Here is a 16,779-nt window from a genome sequence, read left to right as displayed (position 1 = left end):
CTCTGAGGAGGATATTTGTATGTTACACACGCCACGCATATTACATACACAGCACATGTTACACCCCCCTGCATGTTACACCCCCCACATGTTACATACACAGCACATGTTACATACACAGCATGTTACATACACTGCACATGTTACATACACAGCACATGTTACACACCGTGCATGATACACCCCCCGCATGTTAAACCCCCCACATGTTACACACACAGCACATGTTACACACACTGCGTGCGCATGTTACACCCCCCGCATGTTCCATACACAGCACGTTACACACCGTACATGTTCCATACACAGCACATGTTCCATACACAGCACATGCACGTGTTCCATACACAGCACATGTTATATACACAGCACATGTTACATACACAGCACATGTTACATACACAGCACATGTTACACACACCGTGCATGATACACACCCCCGCATGTTAAACCCCCCACATGTTACACACACAGCACATGTTACACACACTGCGTGCACATGTTACACCCCCCGCATGTTCCATACACAGCACGTTACACACCGTACATGTTCCATACACAGCACATGCACGTGTTCCATACACAGCACATGTTATATACACAGCACACGTTTACATACACAGCACGTTTACATACACACACTTTGCACACAGTTAACACATTGTGTGTTAAGCATGGAATACGTGGGACATGTCGTGTGGGTTTGTAGCGTCCAATTTAAATATACTGGCAATGCAGATGAACATTCATAGGTGCAGACTTGGCAGCACAATGCTCATTCATTGGGTGACTTGATTGTCGCCAGCACAGTGCCTGCTGAGCTACTGATGCCTATGACTTAATACTGTACAAGGACACAGCAAGGACATTATCCATCGTTCTGTCCGTGTGAAGAGGCCAGAAAGCAAGCGCTGAACTTTAATAAGTTTGATTGACGCTTATTTAATGGTCTGAATATGGTTCATGTAAATACATTTGAAACCTTTTGGCGTGATGTTGCAGTAGTTTAGCCTTTTCCCAGGGCCACACTTTGTCTAACGCTGGTAGAGTCCATATTGAATCTGCTGAAATGGCTACTCGCACTGAGCCACCTATCACAGTAAAAAAGTAATTAACCACATTTTCATGAACGATCGGGCCATCAAAGACCTTTTTTTTGTGTGAAATATTATTGTGCCTCCTACAAGTACTGGTGCAATTACCTTGTACAGTCACTATCATGGCTGGATCAGTGATATGGTTGCTCACTAGATGAACATTCAAGCTACTGCTTCTGGAAACGTTATCTACTTATCAATCTACTTATAAAGATGTTCTCCTGAAGTCTTCTTTTATCACACAAATACCTAAAAATCACCTTTGCATGCAGTGGAAGACACTCCTCCATAATACTGTCGAAGTTCCATGAATCCAGTGGTACATTCACCTCCCCAAGAAATGTATTCCTTCCAAAGCGATCATGATGCCACACAGAAAGTTGTAGGATTCTCGAAAGCAGAATGGAGTCTGGCACTATGTACTATCAGAAGAAGACGAATCATGCAGATATTATACAGGGTTAGGGCCACCATTGTCTCAGATAGAACGCACATAGCTACCTGTAACGTTTCCCCATACAATGGGTTTGTAGTGTTACGTTTAATTGTAGTCTTGCGCTTTCCCTGTCGGGATTTATCAGGCAGAAGATAGGACTTTACATATCTGTAAAATACAAGGACAGTAAAGGATCATGCAATACTGGAGGACTTACATGAATGTAAAGAAAAAGTAGAGTAAAAGTAGCCAATACTCACGGATTGGATCTCCGCTTCAGCTCGTCCCCATAGGCCAAGTTCCGACATTCCTTCACAACAATGCTCAGAATCTGAGTTTTTCCATCATATTTCATAGAGAACACAATTTCTCCTGTTACTAGCACATTTCCGAAATCCCCAGCTTCACTATAAATGCTCATCATACTTCCCAGCGTGCTCTGAAGGAGGAAGATGAGGAACTCATTAATGTGGAAAACTGATGCAAGTGCTGACAATTCCTCACACAGAATGGTTTGTTTCAGCTATTTGGTCTCAGTATTGGTTTATTTAGTAATTTATGCTACATATTTCTTGTAGAACAATTCAGTAACAGCCATAACATGAACGTCTCATTACCTGCTAAACTCAAAGAAAATAACCCTGAAAGCACACACTGGAGGAAGGGCCCTGCTATCGGCAGAGGTGCCACCTATGGATGTGCTCTAACACTCATATTGTACCCTCCACATCATACTGGGGACATTTGTTCTCAGGATCTTTATGAAGTGTCTCAATGGCTTAAATAACGCAGTCTACATACAGAGCACAGAGGACTTGGTGGCCAATAAAAGCACAATAAAATCTGATCATGGACTTTAGCATTGCTTAGTTAATTCCAAAGGTCTGGGAGAACATTGAAAGCAGAAAGTGGTAACACAAAAATCAGTCTTATTGAAGAGCCGTGTCCAATATGAGGAGACATTTTCCTTAAACAAAAAGGAAGTGATTGTGCAGCACAGCCCCACTCCATGCTAGTTCGATGTCAATTCCTAACACTTCATTTTCATGGTTATAAACACACCATTTACAACCTGAAAGGGAAAAACAAGGATAGAGGCAAGAGAGGAGGAGGCTAGAAGCAAGAGAATAGGCGGTTCTTGGACCCTCCACAGCCTAAGAATAGCAGGCCGTAGCCGACCCAGAAGTGGCGCATCCATTAGATGTGCCAATCATGGTGCTTTTCCCAAGCTCATCCCGATGCCCTGGTGTGGTGGCAAACGGGGTAATATATGGGGTTGATACCAGATGTGTAATGTCACCTGGAATTAAGCCCTGGGGTTACTGATGTCACGGCATCTATCAGCTACCTGACATCACAAACCCAGTCAGTAATAAAAAAAATAAAATAAACAAATTTTTATTAGAAAAAAAAACTCCCCAAAACATTCCCTCTTTCACCAATTTATTGAAAAACAAATCCGGGTCCGAAGTAATCCAATAAGGGGGTCCCAGGACGATCAATACTCACTCTCCCAGTCAATGAAGAACAGAACATTCCCCATTGGCTGGGAGAGCAGTGCAGTGACCTGAGCTAACATCAATAGGTCAGGCCAGGTCACTGCAGGGCATGACCAGCGTTTACTTCAGGAGGTTAGCGAGGTACATTACCTGCGGTGATGGAAGCCACTGCACTCCTGATCTCAGCGCTGGTCACTGACTTCTATGCACGCCGCATTCACACATCACCTCTCGCGAGCGGCCCGTGATCACCGCTAGTCACAGTCTCGGGCCGCCCGTGAGAGGTGATGTGAGAACGTGGCTGTACGTGACGAGCGCCAACATCATGAGTTCATCACCGCAGTTAATGAACTTTACTAACCTCCTGACGGCCACGCTCATCCCCACGGCTGCTCGCTTTGCTGACACATTGCAGTGCGGGCATATGCTGACACATTGCAGTGCGGGCATATGCTGACACATTGCAGTGCGGGCATATGCTGACACATTGCAGTGCGGGCATATGCTGACACACTGCAGTGTGTTGTGAATGTTAGTTATGTTTTGGCTGCTGGGAGGCTCCCTCTGGTGGCCAGGAATGGTTTGGACTTGGACCAGGTGTGTTGTGCAGTGGGTGTTTCCTTTGCTAACTCTCTGCTTATTTAAGTCCTGGTCTGATTGCAGGCTGTTGCCGGATGTCAGTTCTTTGTATCTCCAGCCTGCTTAATCCTGCTTTACACCACATCTACTCCAGATAAGTGCTTGCTCTTTATTTATTGTCTGGTTCTTTTGCTTATCTGGGTTTGTCATTTGTTGTGGTTGGTTTCAGTTTATTTCCTTCCAGGGATTTTCCCCCTCAGTGGATTGTTGAGGAACTCCCTGCAGTTCTGTGTGGAGTATAGCTCTTTTGGGTCCATGTGTTTGTGGCTTGTTGACTGTTATGATTCTTGTTTTCTGTTCATTGGTATGACAAGGGCACCTGGTATAGGACGGAGGTCAGATCGTGCGATCTGAGGGCCTTTTTGTACTATCAGGAAGTTGGTATTTTGCAGGGTTTCTCTCTGGCCACCATCAGTCCCTTTCCTGTCCTTTCCTATTTTAGTCAGCGGGGGCCTCACCTTTTGCTAATCCTGTCATCTACCTGTGTATTGTGTTTTTCCTATATCACCGCAGCCTTTGAATGTGGGGGGCTTGCTATTCTTGTCTATTTTCTGAGGCAGAGAGTTATTCATCTTTCCTACCTTTAGGATTGTTAGTTCTCCGGCTGGGTTCGCGGTGCACAGGATGTTAGTTCACCCCTCGGCTACTTCTAGTTGTGATGGTTAGTAAGGGGATGGCGGCCAAATTAGTTGCCAATGATTTGTGGTGGTCTTCCATGGTTCCGGATCATAACAGCAGTGTGGGCATATGCTGACACACTGCAGTGTGAGCAGCTGCGGGGCTGGCGGGGGAGCGGGACACAGACTGCACGGGCACCCGACGGAGGTCACACAGAAGTGCTTCCATGCGGCTTCTGGGGATTTTGCGCGCCCATTGACTTGTATTGAGTCATGGTCCATTATCACGGAACAGAATAGGACATGTTCCATAATAACGGAACGGACATATGGCATCCGATGTGTTTTTTTTTGTAGGATCGGATGCACACAAGTGTTTCCGTGTACCATCCGATCCTACACAAAAGACATTGAAAAGATTGTCCTGTCCGTGGGTCTGAAAAGACACAGGAACTGACCAGGACAAACTGAACAGTCATGTGAATGAGCCCTTAATCTGATGGCCCTCACTGAGACTTGGATTCAGGATTCGGACACTGCTTCCCCTTCTGCCATTTCTCATGGTGGCTTGCACTTTATCCATTACTGAGACCTGAGAACAGACATGGTGGTAGAGTCGGCTTACTCCTGTCCCCACAATGCAGCTTCCAGGTCATCCCCCCAGCTCCATCACTCTCATTCCTTTGTTTTGATGTCTACACCATCACGCTCTTCCATCCCCTCTCCCTTAGAGTAACGGTCATATACTGTCCCCCAGGCTCATCCACCCAGTTTCTTGACCACTTTTCAGCCTGGCTGCCGCATTTAATATCCTTAGAATTACCAACCCTTACCCTGGGAGACTTCAATATCCCCATAAACAGCCACAGATCCCCATCTTCCTCCCAGCTTCTATCTTTAACCACCTCCCTTGGCCTCTCACAGCTCTCATCCTCTCAGACACATGAAGACGGTGTCTCAGTCTGCCACTGCTCAATCTCACACTTTGATACCTCACCTCTTCCCCTCTCTGACCACAACATCCTCTCCTTCATGGTCAAAATTGCACACCCTAGCACGCTCCCACCTATCACACGTTCAGAAATCTATGGGCCATTGACCCTCATACACTTACAGACTCTCTACACATTACTGTCCCCTATGTCCTTATTTTCCTGTCCTGATATGACTGTTATCCACTACAATGACACACTCAGAAGTACCTTAGATTAAGTAGCACCCTTCACCGTCAGAACCTCCAGAGTAAATCAACCCTGCCTCACATCTGTCACGCTCGCGGTCCGACCGTGCCGCTCACCACCCGTCGCTCCAACCCCTGGGGTCCCCGCTCCCCGCCGAGCCCGCTCTCCTGCTACCCCGTCCATATTTTTTCTCCCGTCGGTCCCAGCCCCTCGCCGTTCACTCCCTGCAGCCACCTGCGACCCAGCGTCCTGCCTCTCCTCCTGTGGTCTAAGCTCTGACTTCTGGGTTGCGGCCCTCACACATGCACACTAGGGGGCGCGCGCATGTACTCTCCTTGACGTAAAGGGTCAGCTGTCCGGAATATCACTAATTAGTAACCTTGGGTATTTAAGACTTACTACTTCCCAATGGCCAGTGCTTGTTCAATGTGTCCCTGTAGCTTGTCTCTTGTACTAGTTGTTCAGGTCCCTCTATCCCTGTGCTTGATGTAACAGTCTCTGTTTGCAGATCCTGAGTAGCGTTCTGAGCTCACACTCCAGCCTTATCCCAGTAACCTGCACCAGTCTCCGGTTCTGGACTTCCACCTGATCCCGTCAAGCTGCACCAGCGTCCACCTCTGGACCTCAACCTGATCCCTGTGACCTGCACCTTTCTCAGTTCTGGACTTCTGCCTGATCCTGTTAACCTGTACCTGGTCCAGATAGGATCCTGCATCCAGTGACTCTTGCTGATCCCGGCTTCCGTGCATCTAGGCCCTCTGCGGTTACACCTGACAGTCCCTGTATAGGGGTTAGCTCGAGGTGCCATGGCAGGGGAGTCCGGTGCATGGTCCAGTGGGTCCACTCCCAGGACTATCCTTACAACATCCCAAACTATTTTCTCCAGCTATTTTCTAGGAGTGCCAAAGGCCTCTGGAGGAAAACCCGCACACCAGAAAACTTCATCCACTACAAATTCATGTTAAGAAGCTATCACTCTGCCCTTCACTGTGCCAAACAGACCTACTTCACCACCCAAATCTACTCACTCTCTAAGAATAAAAAAAAAATGCTCTGACACCTTTCACTCTCTCCTCAGTCCCAAAGTACAGACCCCTATCACAGACCCCTATCAAAGACCTTCATGCTGATGACCTGGCCACAGAGAAAATAGAAAACATTCGCCGTGAGATCAGCTCTCGGCAACCAAGCATCACGATTCCAATCATCGATTCCCATATCCAGTCAGGCTCAGTCTTGACATTTGACCCAGTCACAGAAAAAGAAGTCTGCAGGCTACTCTCCTTTTCATGCTACCTTTTGCACATCTGACCTCTTTCCCTCACACCTACTCCAGTCTCTCTGGTCGTCACTACTCACCTAACTATAATCTACAATCTCTCTTTTCTGGTATCTTTCCCTCTGACGTCAAACACTATAATTATTCAATTATTAAAACACCTTCTCTTGACCCAACCTAAACAAGCAACTACAAACTAGTCTCCAATCTCCCCTTCATCTCCTAACTCTTGGAGCACCTGGTCTATTCCCGCCTCACCTGCTACCTTTCCGCTCACTCCCCTCTAGATCCTTTACAATCTGGCTTCCGCCCCCTACACTTGACAAAACCTGTCCTCATCAAAGTGACCAATGACCTTTCGACAGCAAAACGTAATGGTGAATACTCTCTGCTTATTCTTCTTGACCTCTTTGCAGCCATTGATACGGTCGACCACCATCTCCTTCTCTCAATGCTCCATTCAACCAGCCTAAGGACACTGTTCGTTCCTGGTTCTCTTCCTATCTTTCTGGCCGTTCATTCAGCACATAATTTGCTGGCTCCACATCTTCTCCTCTTCCTCTCACTGTTGGGGTCCCTCAAGGTTCAGTCCATGGCCCTCTTTTCTCCCTCTACACTGTCTCAATTGCACAGACCATCAGCAGATTTGGCTTTCAGTACCATCTTTATGCTGATGACACACTATACAGCTCACCCCCGCTGTACTACAGAACACAAGTGATTGCATGACTTCAGTTAGCAACATCATGTCTGCTCTCTATCTGAAACGTAACATTTCCAAAACTGAACTACTTCTACTCCCTCCATCTTCTAATCTTCCTAAACTTGACATCTTCCTCTGTGTGTCGCACCACGATAACTCCTAGGCCGTAGTCTCACTGTCTAGGTGTTATACTTGACACTGATCTTTCTTTCACCTCCAATATACAATCTCTTGGCCCGCTCTTGTCACTTGCACCTCAAGAACATCGCTAGAATCCGCCCCTGTCTCACGATGAAAACTACAAAAACCCTGACTATGGCACTGATTCACTCCCGCCTTTACTACTGTAATTCTCTATTAATTGGCCTCCGCCAAACTAGACTTTCTCCTCTACAGTCCATCCTTAATGCAGCAACCAGGGTCACATATCTGGATGATCGTTACTCGGACACAGCTCTCCCGCCCTCCTAACCCTGCATGCAGGGCATGGAGGCAGCTCTCCCACCCTCCTAACCCTGCATGCAGGACCTAGAGACAGCTCTCCTGCCCTCCTAACCCTGCATGCAGGACCTGGAGACAGCTCTTCTGCCCTCCTAACCCTGCACGCAGGGCCTGGAGGCAGCTCTCTCGCCCTCCTAACATTGCACGCAGGGCCTGGAGGAAGCTCTCCCGCCCTCCTAACCCTGCACGCAGGGCCTGAGGGCAGCTATCCTGCCCTCCTAACCCTGCATGAAGGACCTGGAGGCAGCTCTCCCCCCCTCCTAACCCTGCACGCAGGGCCTGGAGGCAGCTCTCTCGTCCCCCCTAACCCTGCATGAAGGACCTGGAGGCAGCTCTCCCTCCGTCCTTCCCTGTTTCATCCTCCTTGCTTTACTAATTTTACTGATGTGTTATTTGTTAAGCCACAGATGCGGTCAATGCCTGATTAATGACCCCTGCTGAAGCAGGATTAATTCCCCGGGAGTGCGGTTTTGATATGCTGAGCAAGTGATTGCATTTTGCTGTTGTGCCTTTTTTTTTTTTATAAAGTTTTCATGTTTACAAATGGCTGTGACCAACCTCCATCCATTAAAAGAGTTTTTCGTTACGTGTATGTGTTTCATTTCATGGGACTATGGCAAGGTTTACTGGGTTGTGTCGCTGCAGTCTTCATATTGAATGAAGATTGGAGGTTAATGGCAACATAATGGATAATTTGCCTGCATGATAAATGAAGATAGACTAAATCCGGTAATGTTGCTCCATTTGGTGATCTAGACTTTATGCTAACCCCTACAAGTAGAAAGTTTACCGTGGAAGTTCCACTGCGCAGGCTGCTTCTAGCTGTGGTCAAACGATGAATCTCCACCAGGTTATCAATATCTTCATCATCCTCTTCCTACATGTAAAGTGTTGGATAATCTGGTAAATAATGATACTCATAGCAAAACTAACAATTTAACAATGATCAGAGCAATCCAAGAACAAAGTTAACCCAGATTCCACCTGAAAACTGGGCTTAATGTCCAGACAGCCGTGTGGACAGCGCACACAGTTACAGAAAGTCTGAAAATAAAACAAAGTTTATATAATGGTCTTAAGGTGCCCCTCAACACGGTAGTATGGCTTCAGATACCTCCATAATGCTAGGTTTACATGGCACTTTGTAACTGTTAAACATCCCCCAATTGGCCACATGCATACTGATTTGCAACCATTTACTTGGCTCTTTTTGATTGTCAACCACACTTCTAAGGGCATGGAATGACCGTTATCTGGACTGATCTGTGCACAAAGTAGAACGCTATCGGCATGTTCTGTTTACATGGGGAAATGAGCTGCACATACCAGATTATGGATCATTCAGATGAGCCAATCAATGAGCCTTTGTAGGAACAATAATTGGGCAGTCTAAACAGTCCGGCCTTAAAATCATATCGCCTGGGGTACCAAGGACACACGCTGCCGATAACCTGGTGCTTTTAATGTATTAATAAATATTATTTTTATTAATGATCATTCTATGTGCAATTATGGTTGGCCTGGTAAACAGGCCAGTAAACGACCGCGTACTAGCTTGCATGTAGTCAATTAGTGACTGTTTAACATTCATGATCGTGCCATGTAAACCCGGCATTAAATGTTATTGCATTTGATGAATGATCATATGAATAATTTGTTGGCATTTCCCGCTCATTTAGAATGGCCAATAGTTGGTAATAAAGGCTGCTTCACACGCAGCAGTAATATATACAAGGCACTCCTGAATTCAGTAAAATGATGATTTCTTATTATTTCATACTCAGTTTAGTCAAGTCAGACGTTGCGGCCCAAACATGGCCTTCATTAGTAACTAGCACCCGAGATGAATAGAGATAGATTATAGTTTCAATCTTTTCATCGGCAGTATTTGGAATGCTAGCAGATATGTGACTGGGATCTGCAGCCTGTTATTTCTGCCATGGGCAGTTGTAGTAATGCTATTAAGAGAATTTCTGTGGTTTGCAGCCTGTCATTAGCAGTATCCACTGCTGTGTGGGTTAGGGTTAGGGTTAGGGTGACCCACACAGCAGTGGATACTGCTAATGACAGGCTGCAAACCACAGAAATTCTCTTAATAGCATTACTACAACTGCCCATGGCAGAAATAACAGGCTGCAGATCCCAGTCACATATCTGCTAGCATTCCAAATACTGCCAATGAAAAGAGTGAAACTATAATTATCTCTATTCATCTCGGGTGCTAGTTACTGATAAAGGCCATGTTTGGGCCACAACGTCTGACTTGACTAAACTGAGTATGAAATAATAAAAAATCATCATATTTTACTGAATTCAGGAGTGCCTTGTATATATTACTACTGTATATGGTCAGGAAACCTACCTGAGCACCCTGGTAACTAGAAATTCGGTAGAAGTGCCTTATCCTTTTGAGCTTTACATGCAGCGACATCGCTAGCGATGTCGCTTGCGAACGCACCCGCCCCCGTCGTTTGTGCGTCACGGGCAAATCTTGGATTTATCTTCCGAACGACGTCGCTGTGGCCGGCAAACATCCTCTTTTTTTAAGGGGGCGGTTCATGCGGCGTCACTGTGACGTCACACAGCGGCCCACCAATAGAAGCGGAGGGGCGGAGAGCAGCCGCATTACCAACATGCGCACCTTGTTGCCGGAGGACGCAGGTACGGTGTTCGTCGTTCCCGAGGTGTCACACGTAGCGATGTGTGCTGCCTCAGGAACGACGAACAACCTGCGTCCAGCACGAACAACGACATTTGGAAAATGAACGACGTGACAACGATCGACGATTTGGTGAGTATTTCTGATAGTTAGCGGTCGCTCGTAGGTGTCACGCAATGGCGTCGCTAACAATGCCGGATGTGCGTCACAAATTCAGTGACCCCGACGACATATCGTTAGATACGTCGTTGCGTGTAAAGCGGCCTTTAGTGTTCCTGTGAACGATCATTCTCCAAATATATAAATGGACCATATTTCTTGAAATCTGTGAAAATGGAAAACTTCCATTTACACTTGGAAGACACTTGAGACATACTGTAAGTGATCACAATGTTGGTTTCTGCATTTCAGTGGCTGCTAAATTATGGTACAATATAACAATGGCCTGTTAATTAGGTGGTATGAACAAGACAACTTCTCAGGGTAATCCGCACCGCATCAGCATTCAGACCAGGAACAGACTTGCTCCGATCACCCATTGTGTTTCCTTCTTCAGTCTTTTCTTCTGGCCGTAAGTCTATCACAGATTTACTGTAGTCTGAATGAACACAAGTAGACAATGTGAGGTTTTTCAGCACTATTTGTGGGGACAGAATAAAGTAAGTACAAGAGGCCATTGCTTATATAGTTGTACCTGATGGCTTTAAGAGTCTTCGAGGATTCTTCTTAAAAATGTCATCACTCTCGTCTGCAGAACCCGCACTACGGTTACCAAAACGTGGTTCCTGAAGTAAGAGAGAATGTAATGTGTAGAGCTTTGTAAGACATCGAGAACAGTCAGGAAGCCCCAAACATAGGAGAAAATTGATACTCTGGTACAGCTGAAGCATTTACAATTAGGGAGCCTAAGGGCTCATTCACACTGTGTAGGAATAGTCAAAGGGTCTTATGTGAATGTGGCATACTGCAATACTGAAGCAGATTGAAAATATAAGTGCCAGTGCCAGAGTCAGTCTGTAAGTACTAATCAAAGGGAAATGATGTCGCTGTACAGTCACTACGACTGCCGATTGATCGGAGATATACTGCAGTAACAGCATCTCAACAGCAGCATTTTTGTTATTCATCACATTTCTCAAACCAAGCAAGGGGGGGGGGGAATCAGTATTAAACCCCTCAGTGTTAATTTAGGAGACCTCAGAGTATAATAGTTTTTTTTTCCAGGCAATAAGATGCTCTTTAATATTGTTATTCTCTACTAATTTATTTGTTGCAAATTAAATTTTGGGGAAAATTCTGCAAAGTTTGTGACTTTGAATTTCAAACAATCTGCTTATCTGTAATAACGTTGTAAGCGAAGCTGGATTTACACATGTGTATAGATGAAAATCTATAATTCCCCGCATCGATAACATTACCCCTTCTGAATCGGAGTGGTGATGATCCCTCGAGCGGACAGGAACAGTCAGCGTGTCCACCTTAGCTCCACTGGGTCCATAGTTTTTCTTAACATCGGAGGCAACATTTATCTTCTCAATAGAATTCCTCCTTGAATACAAACAAGATGTCCATAAAAATCTTTAATTCTCTATTTTCCTCCTGTGACAACTGTCACTCCTCGTGTTCACAAATCCCTACAGAAACAAGGGGGTTTGAAAGACTTGCTTGCAGTATCAGTTGCCTGAGAACCAGTGGGCATGATACTTAACCCCAGGGCTAGGAGGTAAGGCTCTGGACATGTTTGCCAGTCTCCCTCAAGGGCAAAGTGGAGACTATGAAGCCATAAAGCAGGACCTAGTACGGAAGTATCAGCTGACTAAAGAGGTGTACCGCAAAAAGTTATGGACCCTCCAGCGTGGACCTCGACAGCTACAGCGACGTTGTGGATGGACCAACTTTGAGCAGTGGATCCAAGGACTGTCTGATACAACCTCATAGTTACATAGTTACATAGTTACTTAGGTTGAAAAAAGACCTAGGTCCATCTAGTTCAACCTTCCTCCACCAGTTCTACATTTAGTCACTAAGTCATTTATAACCAACAATGTTTTGTGTACTGAGGAAATCATCCAGCCCTTTTTTAAAAGCTGTTATAGTATCTGCCATTACTACCTCTTGTGGTAGGGCATTCCACAGTCTGACCGCTCTAACTGTAAAGAACCCTTTCCTATTTAGGTGTCGGAATCGCTTTTCTTCCACTCGCAGTGAGTGCCCCCTGGTCCTTAGTATTGTTTTCGGAAGAAATAAGTTATGTGCCAGTCCTTTATATTGACCACACATGTATTTATACATATAAATGAGATCTCCTCTGAGACGTCTTTTTTCTAAGCTAAACATATCTAACTTTTTCAATCTGCCATCATATGGGAGGCCTTCCATTCCTTGTAATAGTCTAGTTGCCCGCCTTTGAACTGACTCTAACTTCTGAATGTCCTTTTTAAAATGTGGAGCCCAAAACTGGATCCCGTATTCCAGATGTGGCCTTACAAGTGATTTATAGATGGGTAACAATACGTTGGGATCACGGGATCTAATCTCTCTTTTTATACACCCTAGAATCTTGTTTGCTTTAGCAGCTGCTGCCTGACATTGAGTGCTGCTGCTCAGCTTATTTGTAATGAGAATACCCAAGTCCTTCTCCTGTTCTGTAGTCCCGAGTTTACTTCCATTTAATGTATACGCAGCTATAGGATTACTCCGTCCTAGGTGCATTACTTTACATTTATCAACATTAAATCTCATTTGCCAAGTATCTGCCCATTCTGACATCTTATCCAGATCTTTTTGTAATATTGTACTATCCAGGTCGGTTTTTAATATCCTACATAGTTTGGTGTCATCGGCAAAGACTGACACTGTACTATCAATCCCATCCACAAGGTCATTAATATAGAGAGTAAAAAGAATTGGTCCTAGCACAGATCCCTGCGGCACCCCACTGCTGACTATAGCCCATTTAGAGAATGTAGCATTTATGACTACTCTTTGTTTCCTATCTTTTAGCCAATTCCTTACCCAGTTGCATATTGTGTCCCCTAGTCCTTGCTTCTGGAGCTTTAGTATAAGGCTATTATGTGGTACAGTATCAAATGCCTTTGCAAAGTCCAAATAAATCACATCAGCTGCATTACCAATATCCAGGTTTGCACTTACCCCCTCATAGAACCCCAACAGGTTGGTTAGACACGACTTATCTTTCATGAATCCATGCTGTTTGTCAGTTATCATATTATTTTCTGCAATATATTTTTGCATGTCATCACTTAAAATGCCCTCAAAAACTTTGCATACTACTGATGTCAGGCTTACTGGACGGTAGTTGCCTGGATCTACCCTCTTACCTTTCTTAAATATCGGTACCACATCAGCAATCCTCCAATCCTGAGGCACCAACCCTGTTACAAGTGAGTCTAAAAAGATGAGATACAGCGGTCTGTCGATTACGGAGCTCAATTCCCTCAATATTCGTGGATGAATGCCATCTGGCCCTGGGGATTTGTCAATGTTTAATTTACTCAGACGTAGGCGTACTTCATCTTGTGTTAAATTAATTATATCAGGTGGTGGACTTTGATTTTTCACTTGTTGAATGATCCCTGGTACAGTCAGTTCCTTGGTGAATACAGATGAGAAATGCCTATTTAATATCTCAGTTTTTTGTTTGTCCTCTATAACTAACTTGTTATTATATTTTAAGGGTCCGATACTATCCTTTGTTTTCCTTTTGGCATTAATGTATTTATAAAAGATTTTGGGATTTATTTTAATGTCATTGGCGATTTTTGTTTCAGTAGCTAGTTTTGCTTGTTTGATTTCTTTTTTGCATTGCCTATTGATATCTTTATACTCCTGCAATGCTATTTCTGTATTCTCAGCCTTTAAGATGTTAAACGCCCTTTGTTTTTGTTTTATTATACTTTGTACAGTCTTATTTATCCATAGTGGTTTCTTTTTATTCCTGGACATTTTATTACCAGAGGGTATAAGTTTTTTACAGGACTCTAGCAGTATATCCTTAAACTTACCCCATTTATGTTCGGTATCCCCAGTTACCATGACTCTGTCCCAATCTACACATTTAAGCTCTTCCCTTAATTTGTTGAAATCAGCTTTCCTAAAATTCCAGGTTTTAGCATTCCCCCTTTGAAATGTTCTATTGAATATTATGTCGAAGCTTACCATATTATGATCGCTGGTGCCCAAGTGCTCCCGGACCTGTAGATTTGAAATTGTATCCGGTCTATTTGACAGGACCAGATCTAGCAAATTATCTCCCCTGGTCGGTTCATCTACCATCTGAGAGAGGAAATGGTCCTGAATGGTAGATAAGAACTTACAGCTTTTAGCAGAACCAGAAGATTCTATGTCCCACTGTATGTCTGGATAGTTGAAATCCCCCATAATAAGAACCCGATTATTATTATTAGCTGCCTTTTCAATTTGTTCCAGCATTTCACCCTCTATTTGTTCAGGTATGTTAGGAGGCTTATAGCAAACTCCAATTAGCATTTTTCCATTATTCCCCTCCCCATGTACATTTACCCATACTGACTCTACATTGTTGCTGTTCCCCTCAATGTCATCATACAACACAGGTTTTAGGTTAGATTTGATAAATATACACACCCCACCACCTTTTGGCCTTTCCTGTCCTTCCTAAATGTACTATAACCCTGTATGTTTGTCACCCAGTCATGGCTTTCATCCAGCCAGGTTTCCGTAATGCCCACCACATCATAATCCATGGTTGACATAAGAGTCTCCAATTCATTCATTTTGTTTGCAAGACTTCTTGCATTTGCCAGTAGACATTTAATCCTATTAACACCTTTATTACTCCTAGCCTCCCTACGTTCCTTGTATGTCCCATCCCCCCCTAATCCTTCATTGACCCCTACCGTCTCCCTGTCTCTATCTGCTCTATCTATCCCCTTATTTGCTCCACTACCCTCCCTCCCCCCCGATCCTAGTTTAAAAGCTCCTCCATCCGTCTGACCATTTTCTCCCCCAGCACAGCTGCACCTTCCCCATTGAGGTGCAGCCCGTCCCTACCGTAGAGCCTGTAGCCGACTGAGAAGTCGGCCCAGTTCTCCATGAACCCGAACCCTTCCTTCCTGCACCAATTTCTAAGCCACATATTTATCTCCCTAAGCTCCCGCTGTCTTTCTAGTGACGCTCGTGGCACCGGTAGTATTTCTGAAAACACCACCTTGGAGGTCCTGGACTTCAGCTTCTCTCCTAGTTCCCTGTAATCATTTTTAAGGACCTTCCACCTGCCTCTAACTTTGTCATTAGTACCAATGTGCACCATGACCGCTGGGTTTTCCCCAGCCCCACCCAGCAATCTGTCTATCCGATCCACAATATGCCGAACCCGAGCACCCGGCAGACAACACACTGTTCGGCATTCACGGTCTCGGCGACAGATGACCCTGTCTGTCCGCCTAATTATAGAGTCCCCTACCACCAACATCTGTCTGGGCTTTGCTGCACTCCTATTTCCCTCCTTCCTACAGCAGTTGTTTTCCTGGTTGCTAGGAGCAACATCCTGCTGTAGTGACCCTAGTCCAGGCCCTTCATTCCTAATATCAGCCAAACAGGCATATTTACTAGGTTGTGCCAGGTCAGGACTAGGCTCCCTGACACTTTTCCCCCTACCTCTTCTTCTAATTGTTACCCAGCTACCTACCTCTGGGTCCTGATCTTCCCCACTTCCACCCTCCTCCATATCACTGGCCCCAGCCAGAGAAAGCTCAGTGAGCTCTAAACTCCTCTCCAGGTTTGCAATGCCCCTTAACTCAGAGGAGTTAAAAAACCTGATGGTGAATGACCAACTCCTACCTCTTTGTCCTGTGGAGGTTCGACAGTTCATTATGGACCGGGAGCCAAAGGACGTGATGAAAGCAGCACAGATTGCCGACACTTATGTGGCCAACCGTGCATTTGCCACCAGCTGAAAAGGGGGTAAGATGACAACTACCATCCCTGCCAGCAAACCTCCCGAAGGCTCTGTCCCATCCGCCAGTGCCTGGCCCAACCCTGACACTCGCAGGTGTTTTTCCTGCAACCAGCCTGGACACCTCTAGCTCTACTTGACCAGAGAGGCAGAAGAGGAGCCCCACATGCAAGGCCTAAGGGCCTAGTGCAGCTGTTTGTTTTGTGCAGGAG

General features: G+C 45.2%; 1 protein-coding gene across 4 annotated transcripts in view; it reads right to left on the bottom strand.

The window, feature by feature from the left end:
• Nucleotides 1-16,779, bottom strand: part of SYTL4 (synaptotagmin like 4) — a 285,835-nt gene that overhangs the window by 98,394 nt on the left and 170,662 nt on the right. For 3 of the 4 annotated variants that reach the window (XM_075323037.1, XM_075323038.1, XM_075323039.1), the window contains exons 7-13: nucleotides 12,030-12,159; nucleotides 11,306-11,396; nucleotides 11,106-11,209; nucleotides 8,743-8,829; nucleotides 1,794-1,972; nucleotides 1,599-1,701; nucleotides 1,358-1,519 (exon numbers count right to left, since the gene is read on the bottom strand). In XM_075323037.1, the coding sequence (XP_075179152.1) occupies nucleotides 1,358-1,519; nucleotides 1,599-1,701; nucleotides 1,794-1,972; nucleotides 8,743-8,829; nucleotides 11,106-11,209; nucleotides 11,306-11,396; nucleotides 12,030-12,159 (856 nt within the window). The remainder of the gene's footprint in view (nucleotides 1-1,357; nucleotides 1,520-1,598; nucleotides 1,702-1,793; nucleotides 1,973-8,742; nucleotides 8,830-11,105; nucleotides 11,210-11,305; nucleotides 11,397-12,029; nucleotides 12,160-16,779) is intronic. The other variant, XM_075323040.1, reaches the window with a different exon arrangement.

Source organism: Anomaloglossus baeobatrachus, chromosome 9, assembly GCF_048569485.1.
Source record: "Anomaloglossus baeobatrachus isolate aAnoBae1 chromosome 9, aAnoBae1.hap1, whole genome shotgun sequence".
Taxonomy (NCBI): domain Eukaryota; kingdom Metazoa; phylum Chordata; class Amphibia; order Anura; family Aromobatidae; genus Anomaloglossus; species Anomaloglossus baeobatrachus.
The sequence above is the reverse complement of the archived record's forward strand: the minus strand, read 5'-3'. Positions and strand labels throughout refer to the sequence as shown.